Genomic DNA, 19973 nt, shown 5'->3' with positions numbered 1-19973 from the left:
CTAGGATTTTTGGGTATATCAATCAATGTTAGACTTGATTAAATTTCATATTTATTTAATAATTGATATTATCAATAGCTCATAATTGCTAGCGAAAGAACAAGGCAAATCAGAGATGTTAATGTTTAAAATTGTACAGAAGACTGAAATTTGTCGTATGAAATTAATGACAGAACACTTACAATGGCGTGTAAAAAACGGTAAAATTGCACTAAACGTTTAACAAAACAAATTAGCACGATGATATTACGTAAACATACAATATTAAAATGCAGTGTATTGAGCGTTATGCAATATCAATTATTCCATGATCTCTGATCCGCCTTTCTATCATGAGACGGTTACGACAGAAGAAAGAGTTAAGACACTTGGAAGTCAGAGAGCCCAAATTTCATACGTGGGCTGGCTCACTGCGACTTTGATTTTGCTTCAAACATTCATTCTCAATTAATCTTAACCGATAATTGATAAAATTTGTCACTTTATATACAATACTCCTTTACTTTATAATTTACTTACTTAAAACAAACATATTATTAACGCGGAAATACTATTAAATAACTATCCTCACACAACTAAGATATTTCGCATTATGACTATTGATGTATGTATGTAATAAGAACATGTAAAAACTTTCAAATGTGATCCTTAAATCTTACTATATAGTTACTCTTAATTATTATAATTAAACGTATTTATAGTAATAGTAATCTATAAAGTAGGAAATATTTTTGAGTATTCGTCTTCTGCTAATATCTGAGCTTGCATACACGCTTCTTTCACTCGAAGATTTCATGCGAACCTTAAATACCATGTAATTCCTTCATATTATCATGGTGGGATTATTTATTGCCGAAAATTAACTATGAAAGGAATTCGACCAAAGTTTATGCAATATATTTATGTACAAATTATAGATTGTCCTTTTTTTTTTTATAATAGATCAGTTTTTTTTCAGTAGATCAACACACGTAGTCACTTCACTGTGTTCAAATTTGATCGTTCCACCATTTTCTACAAATAAGGCACCTTTAACAAATTACGCTGTTATAGGCTATAACGATTTAGCAGTCCAACATTCAGTCAGTTTCACAAAGTCTGCACCGACCATAGTTAACTCGTTCTTGCCAATAAGGCATACATAGTCATTTTAACGTACACAACAAAACCAATTATACATATTTAATATTACTTAACGTAACGATAAAAATTTCATAAATTATTCCCTGTTTCGTTCATCGTTTCTTTTTGTTTCTCTTTACAGATATACGTGGCAATAAGTTTTTGTAGACAACACCTCTCACAAATAATCCTTAATTACTGATAAACGTAGTATTTGTACAAGTTTTATAAAAGGCAACTATCATATTATATTAAGAAACTAAGGAATAATTCAAGAGCAAATAAAATTAATATACTGAAATCAGCTTATCCTATTTGGAATAAATCTATGTTTTAGATAGCATTTCCTATGTATCGATCATACTCGCACGTGATCGAGTAATTAGGTTCAAAGATACTTTGTGCTTACGGAATGCTACGAGTTTAAACGTTTCTGGAAGGAATACCATATTATCAAATTTTGTTGCTTTTCTTATAAAAATCATTATCCTTGCCATACAAACGAAAATTAATGTTATTATTAAAGGGTGCCATTTGCGAAATATTGATACCGATCATATAATTTAGTTGACCACGAATGGATACTGGCTTCGACTAAATCTTCCACGTGTCGACGTAACTGATCCTCCGTCAATGTAAGGTGGAATCTGTTTTTTAATCCTTGAACGGTTGCTGCACCACCGCTTCGAAAGCATGGAAGTTGCGATCCTGTAACGACAAACGATAATATGTAATAAACTTTCACGGCAACTCTGAGTATCAACTTTTGATAATCGATTAACTTTATTTAGACTCTTACCAGATAACATGATCTCCACGAGATTAACTATTTTTTCCATATGCTTTCGTGCTGCGATGAACCCTTGAAGAATCAAAGTTTTGAATTCTTGAAATTGTTTGGACTGGCTTCCACCCATCACCTCTACAAACTCTGGGGTTAATTTAAATGGACTGGTCTCGAATCCCAAGTTTCTCGGTGAAGTCGAAAGGATAAATCCAAAATCTATATGTATTAGATGACCATCACGATGCAGCAAAATATTTCCATTGTGACGGTCTTTAACTTGAATAAGGTAACAAACGAGACAATACGCTGCACAACTTTGAATAAAATTTCTTTGCGCAATAGTAAATGCGTCTGACGTAGATGAACCAAACTCCCTCTCGAAGTACTGATAAAGTGTTAATTGGCACTGTTTTTTCACTTGATGAAGTGATACAGTATTTAAAATTGGTTCGATTAAACCACTATCGTTTGATAAACACAGAATTCTGTAAAATAAAATTTGATACTTAATACATCAATTGACAATTGAATTTTTAAATATATAAGACAACGATATTGTTCATACTTGTATGGTCGCACCCAAAGGGGTACATGTTCATCTTGCCAAATTTTTTGCAACATTGAAAGTAACTGAGAAGCAAGAAGTTCCTGCCGAAGATCATCGCCACATTTTACGATAACTGCAAGAAGTCTCCAAGATGCCAAATGACCATACGGGCTGGAAGCTCTTATTCGACGTTGTTTCAGTTCCCATGGTTCCTTCAAAACGGCAGCTGACGGATCTTCCGGATCATGATTAAACGTTGCACTAGGCGCTGCAGCCATTTCGCTTAAACGCCGTTTTATGTCACCAGGTACAAATATTGGTTCCTTACTATCTGATGATTCTTGACTTAATTGAGATATCGTATCTCTATCTTTTGGTTTACGAAGTTGTAAATACTGTAAGAGAAATTTAAAAATTGTTCAATTGGATCAACAGAAAATAGTAAACGTTATTTATATAAATAAATACCTGTTGCGTGATTTCATCGTCTTCTTGACTCCAACAGTCATTAGGGTCATCGTCGGGGAAAGTAAATGCGACTTCCGTATTTCTAACGGAGTACGGAGAAATATTTTTAACCGGAGTTTGTCTAATCGGTGGCATACTCTGTTGCGTTTCGGAAGAAGATATGTTTGGTGATTCGATTACATTAGATTGTTCGCCTCCTGTTAAATTTTCTTCCGATTTAGTATGCCTTAATGAGCAACCCACTATTTTCGTCGGTACAGGCGACGTATAAATATCTTCTACTTCTAACACTTCAACATAAATTATATATGGTGCCTAAATATTTGAAAACGTGTTAATATATCTTTACGAAGAAAAATATTCAGTTGTGATCGTACAATTATATCGAGTTCTCAAAATATTTCACCTTATCTTTACTATTGAGGACAGCAGCGTATTGAGGTGGCACTCGTACGATATGATGTGGTACTGAACTGTGCAAAGGAAGCCACACCCTTGCAGGGAGATTCAAATTGAGAGTATTAAGCTCCGCTATTAATTGAACGGTTTTACTTTCTTTTGTTGGAATAGTTCCAAGTAATTTACCAATTGATATTAATGCTTGTATAAATTCGAGTTCTGGAGCAAGACGCGGCGCCTATAAACATAAACATTTTTTTAATTAATACTATCACGATAGTAAGAAGAATTATGAAACGTGATAAAAATTATCAAATTACATTGCAGAAACAGTCGGTTTTTTGCCCTCGTAAATCATTTACCACACCTTGGCAGGAATAAAAACAGGTACAACCATTGTCAAATGCTCGACCAGAGCTCAGGTCCCCAAGACTTACTTTATTTATTGTACCTTAAAATAAATTTCACACATGTAGTGAAATTTTGGTTTGCTAAATATTTAACTAATTTTAATTGTACAGTTTATTGGTAAAATATCAATTTGCATTGTTTGTGTACCGGAATGGCTACGACGAAGAGTTTGAAATAATCCAGTGGCATCAGATTGAGATCTTTGGTGTGTCTTTTTATTAGGAGATGTAACACTTTGCATTGAACTTAACGGCGGTGGCGCAGGTGTTTGCAATCCAACTACACGCTTTCTATTCTCATTTCCTTTTGGCCTAACATTAAAAAAAAGAAAAAAATTAAACATAAAATATTTTGTATTTTTTCACATTTGTTTATTACCTGAGTTCATCTGAGAGAATAAGATTTTTTAGTTTGGTCCCATGAGACTTCTTTTTGGATGGTAAATGAGCATCAGAACTATATGCATCTAATAGCCAGGCACATTTTAACGAAAAATCAGCTGACTGCCTACACCTAGAATAGAAAAATTGTAACATTTTAAAAGCTGTACATAATTTTAACACTAAAAATTTCATCAATCTTTTTCGTAATGTACAATTACCTATGGACAAGATATGGATAAAGAACTTCTGTAACATCGTGAAGTTGTATATACATTACAACCAATTGTGGCAAATAGAAGTCCACATCATTATCTGGGAAACTAAACATCTTGTTCCCTAAAAAATTTTATCTTCTGTATTTTTACATTCATTCATGAAGCAAATATCATTGCTAATAGCAATACTACTAAAAAAATTATCTTGCAAATATTGTGGGCTATAGCTAATTTGTCCACATTAACAAAACATACAAATTAAAAGTGAAGAGAATCTGTATTATTTTTACCCAATCTTGACTATTGTCACTTATATGGTTAATTCTCTAGAGAAATGAGACTAAACAAGAATAGTGGTACACATTTATATTTTCAGAGAATTGGCTAAAAATAATGATTCCATTATAATTACTCTTTAAACTAAATGCAATAATAGCAACAAAAGCACAAGATATTTATATGTGTATACAAACTTTCATACAATTTATTGTTGCAACTTAAAATATGAAGTAATTAACATATGCATGTACCTACCAAGATAGCTTTGAACTCCAGGCTCTTTAGAATTGAAAAGATAAGAGATGGCCATAGACATGTCAAAAATTTGACTCTCAAATAATCTGAGCAAACATCCTTCAGATGGTTTTGGTTGAACTGTCTCTTGTCTTCGACAAACAATACCAGTCTGTTTTTTGACAGCTGCCTCAACAGTTTCAGATTGCACGGTTGTACCGCAGCACAATGTCATAGCAGCACCGGTCAGTTCACTCTGTTTATCATTCACCGGTGATACTTGTAAGGGATTTTGGAAATCCCGCACGTCTACCGTCACGCCCATTTCGTCGTGTTGTTCTTCAGGCGTGTATTCATGGGTTTCAAGTTCTTTAACCATGCAGACCATATTACCAGGCCGCAGTTCCTGTGAACTGGAGTTACTGGTCGCATTCTCATGTTTATGTGGCTCACTACAATCACCAGCCTTTATCGAAGAAGGTTCACTCGAGTGCACCAACTCCACAGGTGACACTGGTACAGACACTGACACTGAGACAGGAGCACTATTTTCCTCGCCGTCCACCGCATCCACGCTATCCATGTCACCTGGCTGCGACAAGGATGAATCAAGACTCTCGCGACTGTGAAGGTGGTCCACACTTGACTCTCTGGTGGCCACGTTGGTGGTGTCACTGGTGCCACTGTCGGAACCGCAAAGTATACCCGAGTCGTCGGAGCCAAGACTGGCGAGATCTTCGCGTTCCCTGCTGCGCGCCTTGCACGCCGGCACCGTGGTTTTAGCTACCGGCGCTGGTGTCGTCTCGCATTCTGGACTCGGTGTCACGTCCACTTCCGGGATTCGTTGTAACGCGGAATCGAGACTTCGATTTCTATGATGATGCGTCAGCGTGGTCGCACTCGCCTGTGGAACAGGCGGCAACAGGATACCCATTGACCTGGAAACATTCAATACAATCTATACTACAAATGCCAAACATGAGAGTGTATTATATCTAGGCATACATTTCTAAATTCTGATGTCCTGATATCCCCTAAATCCTGGCAATGTTAAACAAAAAATATCTAAGAATTTCAGGTTTTTATTCTGTTTACTAAACTAGGCAAATGTTTTACATTATTTCTCACCAAGACTCTGATTCTTTAGTTCACTCTACATTCATAATATTTGTTCATACGTGTAAACTCAAATGTAACTGGAGACTGAAAACGTAATGTACTGTCAACATGACCATGGAAATTGGTCAACAATACTTCATTGATTAGTCACTTAGACTGTCAATGGGTTGTTACACAAAACAGAATGATACCCACAGATTTTTCTCAGTGAGAAAAACATAATACTTTTTGAAGAAAATTTATGACACTGGACCATTTCATCAACGAATAAAAAAAATTGAAAACATTGAGTCACTATACTGTGAGCATAGAGATCTGATCAAGAGTTAAAAACAGGGTTATGAAATAACTCATGAAGAAGATGTGAGCAACAAGAACAACAGGTGATTTCTTCTCTGAACAGGTTTTGTTTATATGCAGTCTGCTCCTGAAACGGAAAAAGGATTCTAAATAAAAAGAGAATTTCTTAATAAATATGGATATGTGGTCAGAATATCTTTAAATACAACAATGTAGAGATGAAAGTATATTTAAGATTTCCTCATAAAGATTGTAACACTTTTTGTATAATTTTCTAACTCTTCTTACTCTATATTACATCAATTTTACATATAATGTATACAGGAAGATGTTCAGATATAAACATGTGAAATAGAAGACAGAAGATTAGTGGATATATTAATGTATGTGTATACACAAACATAAATATCTGTAGCACTGTATAAGTGTTGAGATTACAAAGATTATGTAAGAAAGAATTCTGCTTTTTTTCCGCCTTTCTGTAACTTGTTGCATACAATAATTACTGTAGCAATAAATATAGAGATGAATTTGAAATTTACAACTCTTAATTAAAATTTCCTAATCTCACATTTATTACTGTTTACATAACAAACATAGAAGTGGAAATTTAACCATCTTGAAGCAGTCATAAATATTATTCCACTTTCCTGCAATTTTGAACAAGATATGTTCTCACTCAGAGATACCTGAATCGTACGCAAAACTAATATGACCTCGATCGAGCCCGGCTACATCTGCTAATACATCCATAAGATAACATTCTATCTGGTATTATGTATGATTATTATAAGTGATAGATAATATTGGTTATACACAGATAATGATACAAAAAAAGAATACGTTATCAGTAACTATAAATGTATCCCGGAAACATCGAACAATCGCATAAATACATCGGTTGATTTACATACCTAAAATCCAAACTATGATTCCGTTGATGCGTGGTCAGCCTATTACGGGTGTTGATCGGTGGATTTGAACGTCCGTGCACGAGAGGAACATTACAGTTGGCTAATTTATGCCTTTTGATGTGTGCCACGCTTTCCTGGCGTGTCGATCCACCACTAGGTGTTACAGCCACTACTTCACTCATATTAAAGTTGAACGAGCATCAGCTCGGCTAACAGTCATCTGCTGTTCATGTTGATCGTTCACCTACGAACACGATTAATTATCAAAAATAGTTGTGCACCGTTTACATCAGAAACAAATTTCGAAACGATGCGATAATGAAAGATAAACTCTGTGCAAAATACGATGAAAGATTATACATTGTTTTCCAAGCGATTATTTAACCAGACGATAAATCGTGATCGACGCAATTTTGAAACGTTTAAAATATGTCTGAAAGGATACTTCAGCGATTATCAGTCACATCCAAAATACGATAAATAAATTCGTCATATCTTTAAAGTTTACCATGTACTGTTGACGATACCAGTAAATAAATAACATTTAATTTTATTAACCCGTAAATATCGATCCGCAGAACATCGCTAAAATATTCAGGAATTAAAATTACGGAAATCAAAAAGGGTAACATCACATTTGTTGCTAGTAGCAGCCATCAGTGCCGGGTAAATGGGGCACTTAACCAGACTCTGCCCTTAGGGACTGTTGCATTTAGCGAAAATTAGAAGAAATTAATTTACATTATTTTCACTCACGATGTATTAAAACATATCTTTTTCAACGTGGGACGTTGACGAGTTGAAGATTATGTAGAACAATGGGTGTTAATCAACTTTGTGATTGTATTGAGTTAAATTCTTAACAAGTTTAATTAATCGAATATAACATGAAATTTGCACTACGTCAGATGAAAATTATTACAGTATTTATATTAGTCAAGTTTGAGAACCCCCGGTCACCTCAAGCTTTAGTGGCAGCTCTGTTTATTATTTTATTCAAAAACGAAATAAGTTATTTTTTAAAAGAATAAAGGTTGCTGCGACCCCTACTTACGGGTTAATACGAATCAATGCTAAAAAAAAAAGAAAGTAAGAAGACAAAAATAGAGTATTATGCGTTTACATAAGAAGTCAATCGTGCTACTTTGTAATCATATTACGATTGGAGTTCGAGCGTTGCGATTAAATTTTAATCTGACAATTGGTTTAAAACACTCAAATAGCGTGCGAGTAAAAAAGATCATACGATTCGAACGCATGCCTCGCTATCTAAAATTCCGTTGATCAGTATCCCGATCATAAACAACGTAGCATCGGAATCGTAAAACTGATAGTCGTACAAAGCACGGGAACAACGAATTGATAGCAATATCCGTTCGAAGCGAAATTCGAACGACAAACATATGTTTCGGAAAAATGCAAATTTCGTGAAAAAGTGATGTTTTAGAAATGCGCAATGATGACCAACTACGCAAAGCGGCACCGTGACAGGAGCGTGAAACTCGTGCTTGGTACGAGAAAGTTGAATGCCAGTCGGAACAAAGCGTACGTCAGAATTTTGCTCCCTACTCCGTGGCGCGCAGAGTACTCAAGAAAAATCCTCGGTTATTCGCTTGTTTTTCCTTCCATCCTCGTTCTAATTTCAAACGGGGAAAAAGAAAAAACGGAAGCCTTTTTCAACGAGAGAAAGAAAAAAGAATATTTAAGATCTATATCTATGTACGTGAAACAATTTCGCGCGTTATCGTGCCAGAAATCGTACGAAACGTTTTCCTTTCCCGCGAGATTAATCGACGAAGCAACCGGCCGAGTGAAATCCCTGGGAGAGAAATAATTCAATAAGGAGGAAAATGGAGCGAAGTCTAAGGTGTGGTATGCCGGCTTTTTACTCTCCCTCTTTTACTCAGGGTCTCGTCCTTCCGCTCGGTTCGTATTCACACGCTGACCAGCGATCGCGCAGCAATGGGTGTGCCAGAAGCACAGAAACTAAAGCTCTACCTCTATACTGACAGCCAATGGTATCCACACCCCCATAGACCATGTTGTGCCTCTCCCTTTATTCGTGTATTTCTACCTTATCAAATCAGTCGAACGTAGAGAATCCTCTTTTCCATTTTACGAAACGATGGAACAAATGCAAATGTCAGTAAGCTTACCTCGTACTTAAATTCGGAAGTTTGTTGCGGCTGGTACTGCACCATGCGTCGATCGTCTTCAATTTCGTCCGTACGGTATGTGTATAACGTAGTACGACGAGCAGTAGTATTACAGAACAAGGGGCTAGAAAAAAGAGATAGGAGAAAGAGAGAGAGAAAGGATGACGATGATGCAGCGAACCCACGAATACGCAAAATGCCACTGAGTGTGAAAAAGACAACAAGATATCCTTTCCAATGGCAGACGCAGACTGTCACGCACCGATTTGTCGTCGCTCGTTTTCGAGCGATTTTGCACAATGCCTGGCTACGCCCTACACGTTAACGCACAAAATCACACTTCGTCACTTTCGTTTTTTTTTACCCGTAGCACATTACGATGAACACAGAGACAAGTGTGTACACGGGTTTTCTCGGTCCGGGATTGCAACTAAAAACACGCACGGAGGAACCTCCGTGCCAACGCAAAAGGCGACCTCGCCAAGCTCGACTGCTTCTCGCACGACGCACTGAATACTACTCTACTCACTGCTGCCAACAAAAGGGATGCAAAGTCCGGGCAATCGTAAAACAATATCGTACTGATGCACTTAAGAACCCTGCACTTACGAACAACAACAAATTGATATAATTATCATTTGAAGCTTTGGTATAATCGAAATTTATATTTACGATATAACTCGCATCTTGTAACATACTCCGCGCACTCGCGGTGCGCAACATTGATTTTGAAGTGACATTTGAGGAAAAATTTTAATGGTCCAAAATAACTGAAAATGTCTTTGATTATACAACTTTATATTCATTATTACCATGCAAATTAATATTTGTACCTTTGTTTTCTTCAATTTATAATATTAAGTTGTATAATCATAAATGTATTAAAGAGATTGAAAAGGCGTGAATGCATCCGCCCCTGATGCGCATTTATCATGACACACACGAGTGCACGAGTATCTCGTATATGTATTTAGATGTTATAGCTAGACTGACAGTGTCAGTGTGTTTTTATTTACGTCAACGCGATGGTAGCTACGATGATAATATGGGGTGAGCTGTCAATATCAAGAAAACCAAGTCATGATAGCGGCGGAATGCAAATCGGCACGACAACCAGACGTGCTCAAAATTCATTTTGTTGTAATCTACGCCACAAACGGTCATGCATATGTGTACATTATCGTGACAACCCGAAGTAAGAGTCTGTTAAATACATATGGACGCTAAGCAACAGCGATCACGCTGTTTTTTTCATATGAGAAACGAACTAGACTTAGGTTGGCAATGGCTGCACGAGTGTTCGAACGAGAAAGGTCGTACAACTGTAGGTGCAGCTGTACTCTGCGTAACAAACCGAAGACCGGCATCGGAACTACATCAGGAATTTGCACTCCAGATGTATCTGCATTCCATCGTACATAAACAAGCATTTTCGTTCCTCATAAGACACAAATTGTTCTTCTCGTTTCGCACGTGTTTAAGGTAAAGGCGTGAGAAGTATGCATATTTTATATCGTAACGATTGGTAAAATCATTTGGAACCGTTAATTTTCATTAGCTCGTAAAAGAAACGAGCAAACGTGCCTTATCTTTAGCGTACTCACACAATCAGGGAATTGTGACGTCATACGAATATTTCATATCGTTAGTATCTTTGAATCTAATAATTACATCTTTACAATCAGCGAACATTCTCGATGCAGGATTTCAACATTTTATGAAGGCAAAAGACGTACTTATGTATTAGTAGATTGTTTATTACATTATTTTCGCTCGCTATTTCCAATTTGTGGAATTAATACACTGGATTAGCCACAAGGTATTTCCAACGGAAGATTCGTTATCGCGCTAAGCTGTCTTCGCGAATTCTTGTGCTCTACGATAAGAGGGGTGTGCGATTAGCACGTGTACAAGCCTGTGTGAATGGGGTGATATAACGGGAGTTTACTGAACTTAAAACTTTTAGAGGTATTCATACCCATATGACACTATGAATAAAGCCCCGAAAAATTTTGCAATGAACTTCTTTTAGATCGCGGGCTTTCTAGAGCGCGGGGCCTGGATTCGGGGAACTCTGCGCCCGCCTCGCTCGGCCCTGTTTATAATCGACGAACGTGCGTAGATTTCGAACGTGGAATATTACAGAATTTCTTTTATATAATTACGTACGTAGAGTTCGTGTTACGAGGATCAAATTTATATTCGCAGTTTCTTATAACTATTTTTATAACAGATCAAGTATCTAGGAATCTTAGGGCAAAAGCGAAATATTCGATGCTGTTTTATAATTTTATACGCTTTCTAACTGTACGCAAAAGCGAATTGTCATCGATTGCCTGGCAGCCATTAAATGCGTTACAAGATGATTTCACTTGTTATCAAGTACTGTTCATCTAATTTTCATCGCGTACCATTACGAATTACGATTAAACGGTAACTTCTTATTTTTACTACGTATTACGAAATACCTACATACCACAGTTAATATCTTTTCCCGTTTATCTGTTCTATTTGCGAGAACAAATCTTTTATTTGGTTCGTATTATGTTTGATATTTAAACGGTATAAAATAAACGTGAACTAATTATACAAATATTTATGATTTTCGAAATACAAGAATTGTCTGTTTATTGTTAGTACTGGCAATGTTGTATGAAACATTGGCGCACGGCCCATGAAGACTATAACAAACTTCTACCATAATAATACATGTGCTTACATATTTCACTTTATTTTACGAAATCATTTCTCTCTTTAATACAAGTTCTGATAACGCTTCTGGGAAATTATCAATTTGAAAAACAGAAAGATTAACAGTTGTATAATAGTAGCGATGAATCAGACGCGCGAAATTTAAAAATAAAATCAATCGAGCGAACAGGAAAAGTAGTCAAGGGTGCTGCTGAGGTTCTTCTCGTTAGCACTCGCGGGTCTTCCTCGAAGAATTAGTCACTGCAAGCAACGTATAATCATTAGCCAGCACGAAAGGATACTGCTCGCAATCTTCTAATGTAAACACAACCACCTGACTGACTATACTACGCTTTGCATTCTACCCGTGCTTTTCAGGTTCGCCGTGTCAATAATCCTTGACCTATAGCCGTATTAATGAACGACGGAAAAGCACGGGAAAACTATAACGCTGATAAACTATATCCACGTGATCACGATTTAACCCCGACATGTTTATGAACGTTTCAAAACATCATCTGATCTTTCCGCCAGCACCACTGGTTGCATACCGAAACTGGTGGAAACGGGATATTCAAATGGCAGACCGTGCTGCAGGACCAATGTGGACTCTCTTCTAGCATTTCACGACGTGTAGTCTGTAGGCAAGGTGATCAAACGGCGGCTACCCTTTACTATATCTTTTTGTAAATAGGAAGAGTTTACTTTCTCTTGCAGAGGGCACTTGAGTTGAATATTTTTTTTAGGAGGGCCTGACTGATTTTGGGAGTTTGGTATTTTAGAATTATGAAACTTTGGAGTTTAGGATGTTAGGGCTTTGGGAGTATGAAATTTTGGAATTTTGAACCTTAGGATTTTGGGACTTTGGGGTTATGAAATTTTTGAATTTTGAACCTTAAGATTTTGGGACTTTGGGAGTATGAAATTTTGGAATTTTGAACCCTGAGATTTTGGGACTTTGAGAGTATGAAATTTTGGAATTTTGAACCTTGAGATTTTGGGACTTTGGGACTATGAAATTTTGGAATTTTGAATCTTGAGATTTTGGGGCTTTGAGAGTATGAAATTTTAGAATTTTGAACCTTAAGATTTTGGGCCTTTGGGACTATGAAATTTTGGAATTTTGAACCTTGAGATTTTGGAACTTAGGAATTCCTAAACTTTGGGTCTCTAAAATCACATTATAAGCTCGTGGTCTTGACCACAAAGGTTTAGGAAGTATAAAGAATGCTTACGCTGTAGTATTCCTAATGGGTGATATATGATCCCTATCGTGACAAGGTTTGGCCACCACTGTCCTATAGTATACAGTGACCATACGGCATATGGTATATACCCACACCCAGTGATGACATGCAGTCACCTTAGCAGCGATGCTCATAATGATCGGCTCGCGTGTTATTGTTGCATTTACCGAAATATCGTGCAGTGCTGCAATGTCATTTTTGAAGTCGGAAGACTTTGTTAGTTGCGTTACACAGCAAATTATATTTGTAGGATATAAAAACTGTCTGCAATAATAAAGATAAGTCATGTAGACGAATAATGCTGTTACTCAATATATTACGTTACATTCGTTATATTTTGCATTATTACTTGAAGTTGGTTAATGGACGGTTATAATTACTCTCAGTGACCTAGAATGAATTTGAAATGGTATTTAAGGTGATTGACCTTTAAAGATAACCAAAAACGGTTGAATGAAAAGAAACTACTACGATCAATTTATCTATGCATGTGTTAATGTTTCTATTTCTGTGCGGTGCGGCAGTGTTTCATAAACACTCGATTATCTAAAAAAACAGAAAAAAATAAGTTGGACTTGAAGCGTTAACGCAAGAAACGGGAAGATAAGTGTCGCGACGGCTCGCTGAATCTTGCGTGTCGCCGCGGTGTCACTCCAGCCTTGACCTTCTATTACTCACCAATTAGATTCAGAAGCTTTCTTCTATTCCACATGATTTCATCGAACTGGTCGAATCCGCATACCAACAACTTTCGTTTCAACTTTAAAGGATTAATAAAAACGCTCATCTTACGAGTTCCATGCATGCTTGTGTCAATTCCGCAATTACGGAATCGGGTTAATCGTGATCCAGACCTCTCAAATGTATTATGTAACTCACGCTCAAATTTTTAAATGAAACCTTTAATTTACAAAACTTACATGGTATTTAAAATCCATAATTATATACACATTTAGATTTTGCAAGTTTTAATATTTTTACACATAGGATGGCATTATATCCTCAGATTTTAGCATTTTTAAGATCCGTAGCAATATTTCTGATGTCGATATCCCTAGACCCCGATGATGTCACTATACCTCGATATTCCTAGACCCCAATGACGTCACTATACATCGATATCTCTAGACCTTGATGATGTTACTATACCTCGATATTCCTAGACCCCAATGATGTCACTATACATCGATATCTCTAGACCTCGATGATGTCACTATACCTCGATATCCCTAGATCCCAATATTCCTATACCTTGATGTCCCTAGATTCCGATATCATTAGATCTCGATATTCCTCCATTCCGATGTCCCTATATTACTAGACCCTAATATTACTAGATTCCAAAATATCCCTAGACACCAAAATATCCCTAGACCCCCAAATATCCCTAGATCCCTCGATGCCCCTAGATACCAAATATCACTAGATCCCCAAATATCCGTAGATCTCCAAGTACCCCTAGATCCCCAAATATCCTTAGACCCCCCAATATCCCTGGATCTCCAAATATCCCTAAATCCCTAGATCCCAATACTTCCATCAGCCCTTTAGTTCTTTACTATGTTCCTAGTTAAATTTGAAAATTAAATCGTACATTGAATCAGTAAAGAGCAGGCTTAGGCATCGCGATAGTTAGAGCCATTGCATAACACAAATATATTACGAATTAGACATGTTTTCTTAATTCATTCGTTCGATAATTGTGGAGTTAAAAAATGCAATAATTTTCCTGTTCGTGCATTTTTACGTAACATAAGTTACCAGTGATTATTAACCATTTCCGCACTGGTATATTCGCATTAACGATTACGAGTTGATCGTGCTATTATTCTCCGTATACAAGCGTGGTGGTAAGTGGTTGGCGAACGTTTTATTTCGTGGTCTCTTATCGCGGACATTCTTCCGCGCGTCACGGTTAATCTACCTGATAAAGGCTGTATCTCTATGACTTGCAGATGTATTTATGCTCGTCCTTCCTGCTTCGAGATGTATCATTGACACGATTCCGGAATTATTCTATCATCCATTGAACTTTAAACCAAGGTCCAACAGATGTTCCGGACATTTAGGACCATAGTTCGCCCTGGAGCTAGGCCGCGAGGCAACGATGACGGAACCGACATTTTTCGTTTCTTTTCGCGTTCTTTATTAAATGAGATCGGATCTTTTGTTTCGGTTAACGATGATATCGGATTGCTCATTTTGCGCGACATTGCCACGAGCAATAAAACCACTATAACGAGGGCAAATTCTTGAACAGGTTTACGTGGACGCGTTCAAAGTCAAGCATTGTTGGATTTCATTGCACGCGAGCATCGTAAACAATTCGCACGCTAAACAATTTGCCCGAGTTCCCTCGATGCTGGCAAACGTCACGGTTGATCCCATATTTTGTTAAGATTTCTCTTTCTCGCTCTACTTTCGGTGCAGATGCTCCATCATAATAGTTTCTATTTTCGGTCGGAGGGTTGGCTACACGTTGTAAGTGCAGATGTTCACTGGCGAGCTAAAAGCGTTTGGGGGAGAAGGTCGAGTTTGGCGCTACGTATTTTCAAGAGACTAATAGACAAATAGATGAGGCAGACGCGTGCGATGCAGGGAAATACATACAAGCCAACCACGGAATGCTAGACGAAGCGTCAACTGCTGCAGTGAAAATGGAATTTAAACTTTCAGCTTGATAGCCCACGTTTCTAGGCAATATTAAATTATTCTTTCTTCCTTTTCATTACTTCGACACTGAACACCTTGTACACGATTTTAGTATACATTGAATAGGACTTTTTTTCGAGCTCGGCAAGTTGTTCTGTGTCAACGTCACATTCCAGACGTGACAAAGTGGGTTCTGGAAATTTGTGGAATTCCAAGTGTGGAAACAAATCAAAATCCAGTGTGGAATTCCATGCATAGGAAGATTCAAAGTATTGTAGCTAATTCTTAAATATGGGATTCTGTAGATAAGAAAATACCAAATATGGAATTCTATTTTTAATAAAATTCAGAATGTGAAATTCACAGATCAAAATACAAGATTTGGAATTCTGTGCATAGAGGAATTCACAATGTGGAATTCAACGCATTATCGAATTCCAAGCATGGAATTCCATAAGTAAGATTGGCATGTGGAATTCCATGTGTAGCAAAATTCAAGAGGTGGAATTCCATATGTAACAAAATCCTAATTGTGGAATTCCACTCGTAGAAAAATTTCAATTGTGGAATTCTACATAATAGGAAAATCTCAAATATGGAATTCCACACATAGAAAAATTTAAGTTGTGGAATTCCATATGTAACAAAATCTCAATTGTGGAATTCCACACGTAGAAAAATTTAACTTGTGGAATTCCACATGTAAGAAAATCCCAATTGTGGAATTCCACACGTAGCAAAATTCAAAAGGTGGAATTCCACATGTAACAAAATCCCAATTGTGGAATTCCGCTCGTAGAAAAATTTCAATTGTGGAATTCTACATATAGGAAAATCTCAATTATGGAATTCCACACATAATACAATACCCACTATAGAATTCTACAAATACCAAAATCTCAAATATGGAATTCCACTGATTGCAAAATTCCCAACATATTTCTCACGACTCCTCCACGAATCCTCTACAATTACCAGATTAAAATGAACTAATAACATTAACAAAATTTACTAATTAACATATCGATTCTTGAATTACTTTATCATGTGCACATATTATATTACACCATCTAATACATATCTCATGAAATTAGATTTTGAAACGTAATACCCGCCATTACAGGATCCGGTCGTATATTAAATTTATATTACCAGTCACCGGTGACCCTCATACCAGATAACACGTTAAGAATGGACATGTTCTATACAGAGATTGAATTTTAGTGGAAAACAACGTGTGCAGTATAAAGACTTATTATTATAGTAACTTAGAACGAGGGCATGATTAAAGTGGTAATGAAAATACAAAGGCAAACTAAAGTCGTTGTAAAAGAGTCCAGCAAGTAAATAATGTAGTAAGCGTAGTAAAATAAAAAGAAAGACTGAATGAAAGGTACTGTCGTCCGTTAACTACGGTCTTCGAGCGCACTCCAATAGGCTGCTTTGTTAATGAAACTAAAGACTCTACGATAACGTGGTCGTAAATTAAAGAACACTATCTACCATTTACTATTCAGATAAATCAAATTTTTTGAAAGAACTGTGTGCGTCATTGTTTTAAGATGGTAGTAAAATGTGATATTGATAATGTTAGGAAATGATAATCAATAGCATGATACTAGTTGTATGGAAATGGTATATTAGATATTAATCTGATTTTTATCGAGTTTATAAATTTTCGAATTTGTATATTGTTGTATTCTCAAGTTTTTCAATTCTCAAATTACCAGATTTCTAGTTTTAAATTCTCATATTGTTACATTCACTACATACTGCTCAAATTTACGAAATCCTATAAATTTCCCAAACTCTCCAAATTCCCCAAACATCATAAATTTCCTAAATTCCCCAAATTTCTCAAATTTAATAAATTCCCTAATTTACCCAAATTTCCTAAATTTTCTAAATTTTCTAAATTTTCTAAATTTTCTAAATTTTCTAAATATTCTAAATTTTCTAAATTTCCTAAATTCCCTAAATTTTCCAAATATCCTATAATTCTCAAATTTATTAAATCGCCCAAAGTTTCCAAATTCCCTAAATTTCCCAAATACCTTATATTTCTCAAATTTACTAAATTACCAAAATTTTCCGAATACCTCAAATTCCACAAATTCTCCAAATTCCTCAAATCCTTCAAATCCCCCGAATTCCCTAAATTCCCTAAATTCCCTAAATTCCTCAAATTCCCTAAATCCCCCAAATTCCCAAAATCCTCCGAATACCCTAAATTCCCCAAATTCCCTAAATTCCCTAAATTCTCCAAATTCTCCAAATTCTCCAAATTCCCTAAATTCCCTAAATCCTCCAAATTCTCTAAATTTCCTAAATTCCCCAAATTTCCAAATTCCTAAATTCTCAAAGCTCCAATACCTAAATCTCAAATTTCAAAGTAAAATTTCTTTCACCCAAGAAAAATGATGTCGCGCTTAACAACTTGTAAGTCACACGGTATACATCCGTATAAGAATGCGTGCGTCATACACGGTCCATCACGAGAGTGTCGCGTGTCTTCCGAAATCCTTGTTCCGTCTGCCAAAAAAGAGCCTAAGAGAGACCCTCTCAATGTCTCTGTGACATAGGACGTTTCCCAGATGCCCCGTTTCTTCCATTTGACGGAGCTTCATTCCGGAAAATTTATTCTGGAAAAGGCTTGATCGTTTCACTTGAAGTAGTGCGAATTCCAGGTCGTTGCTACTGTCGAGCAATCACGCGATACGAAGAACGCGACTATTAAGAGGCATCAGACTTCGCTTTTATTCGGTTAATTGCCTAGCATGTGTCACTGTGTAACGCTAGAACGACAGCGTTCGCTAATATCGCTCTTCGAATAGTTAGAAAGTATGCCTATGTCGTAGGATACCGCCAGATGTCTAAACTTTCAACTTTTAGATCTACTTACTTGTCACAAAATATCGCTCCGCTAGAACGTTTGTCGCAGAAACTCGAATCTAATTGAATTTCTCGCGCGGTATTTTCTTTTCCTTAATCTCGTGCTACGCTCGTGTGCAATATGCGCCACAAACAGAACCAGCGTAAAGTTACAGCACCATACACAGATCGAATTTCCGAGCCGTTCCCACAGACGTTTCTTATGAAATTTGCTATTGAGCTCGTTTTCTGACAAGTTCTCTTCGTAATTAATATCGTTTCAAACTGTTCATTTTAACATTCGTTTTGCTTTTTTGGTTTCGTTCTCACTTTTGGACATTTTGTCAGATGTTATTTACAGGTTAAAAATTTATGCTAGATGTGTATTATTATGTGATATATATTATACTAGACATATATTACTATATGATGTATTGTGCTAGATATTATGCTAGATATTATATGATACGCTAGATATATTTTCACGCACACAATCTAACACTCTCTATTTGAAAATAGCTAGAATTACCTATCAACGCAATGTGCCTGAAATTCGAACGATCAATTTTCCACTGTACCCACTAGCTATTTTGCATTTTAGTTTGATAGTCGTTAATTCTGAAATAGTGTAAGATTAGCTTAACTCTGACGGCTGGTACATGAAACGTTATACATAACTTATAACTATACTTAATATTATACTGTTAAAGTATAGTGAATACTAGTTTTGACGTCTCAAAGCCTGAAGGTGCTGAGAGTCCACATTAAAAGGTTGGAGTTACCTTGTCCGGAGTTTGCTATATTGATTTTATCGAACATGAGAAAATTGGCTTGGGATGAATATTGTAAATTGATCTAAAGTGTTATACATATATGATTTACATATCTATAACAACGCTTTAGGAAATTCGTATAGTTTCAAATTCCTATGTACCCGAATTTCTATACTTCAGAATTCCTATATCCCTAAATTTCTATATTGCCTAATTCCTATACCCCCAAATTTCTATATTCCCAAATTCCTACACTCTCGAATTCCTATACCCTCAAATTTCTACGCTCCCAAATTCCTATACCTCCAAATTTCTACGTCTTCAAATTTCTGCGTCCCCAAATCTCTATGTCCCCAAATCTCTACGTCTCCAAATTCCTGCGTTCCCAAATTCCTACGTCCCCAA

At 36.4% G+C, this 19973-nt stretch overlaps 1 protein-coding gene across 1 annotated transcript; it reads right to left on the bottom strand.

Moving 5' to 3' along the window:
* Nucleotides 1-38: 38 nt before the first annotated feature.
* On the bottom strand, nt 39-9863 carry fwd (phosphatidylinositol 4-kinase beta fwd). The gene is given in 14 exon segments (XM_012297564.2): nt 39-1830; nt 1922-2394; nt 2475-2851; nt 2925-3239; nt 3331-3561; nt 3644-3774; nt 3882-4045; nt 4113-4247; nt 4336-4453; nt 4867-5783; nt 7179-7365; nt 7368-7422; nt 9335-9458; nt 9597-9863. Coding segments are annotated over 13 exon segments (3336 nt in total). The 5' UTR covers nt 9380-9458; nt 9597-9863; the 3' UTR covers nt 39-1642.
* Between the last annotated feature and the right edge of the window lie 10110 nt (nt 9864-19973).

Source organism: Megachile rotundata, chromosome 1 (genome assembly GCF_050947335.1).
Source record: "Megachile rotundata isolate GNS110a chromosome 1, iyMegRotu1, whole genome shotgun sequence".
Taxonomy (NCBI): Eukaryota; Metazoa; Arthropoda; class Insecta; order Hymenoptera; family Megachilidae; genus Megachile; species Megachile rotundata.
The sequence above is the reverse complement of the archived record's forward strand: the minus strand, read 5'-3'. Positions and strand labels throughout refer to the sequence as shown.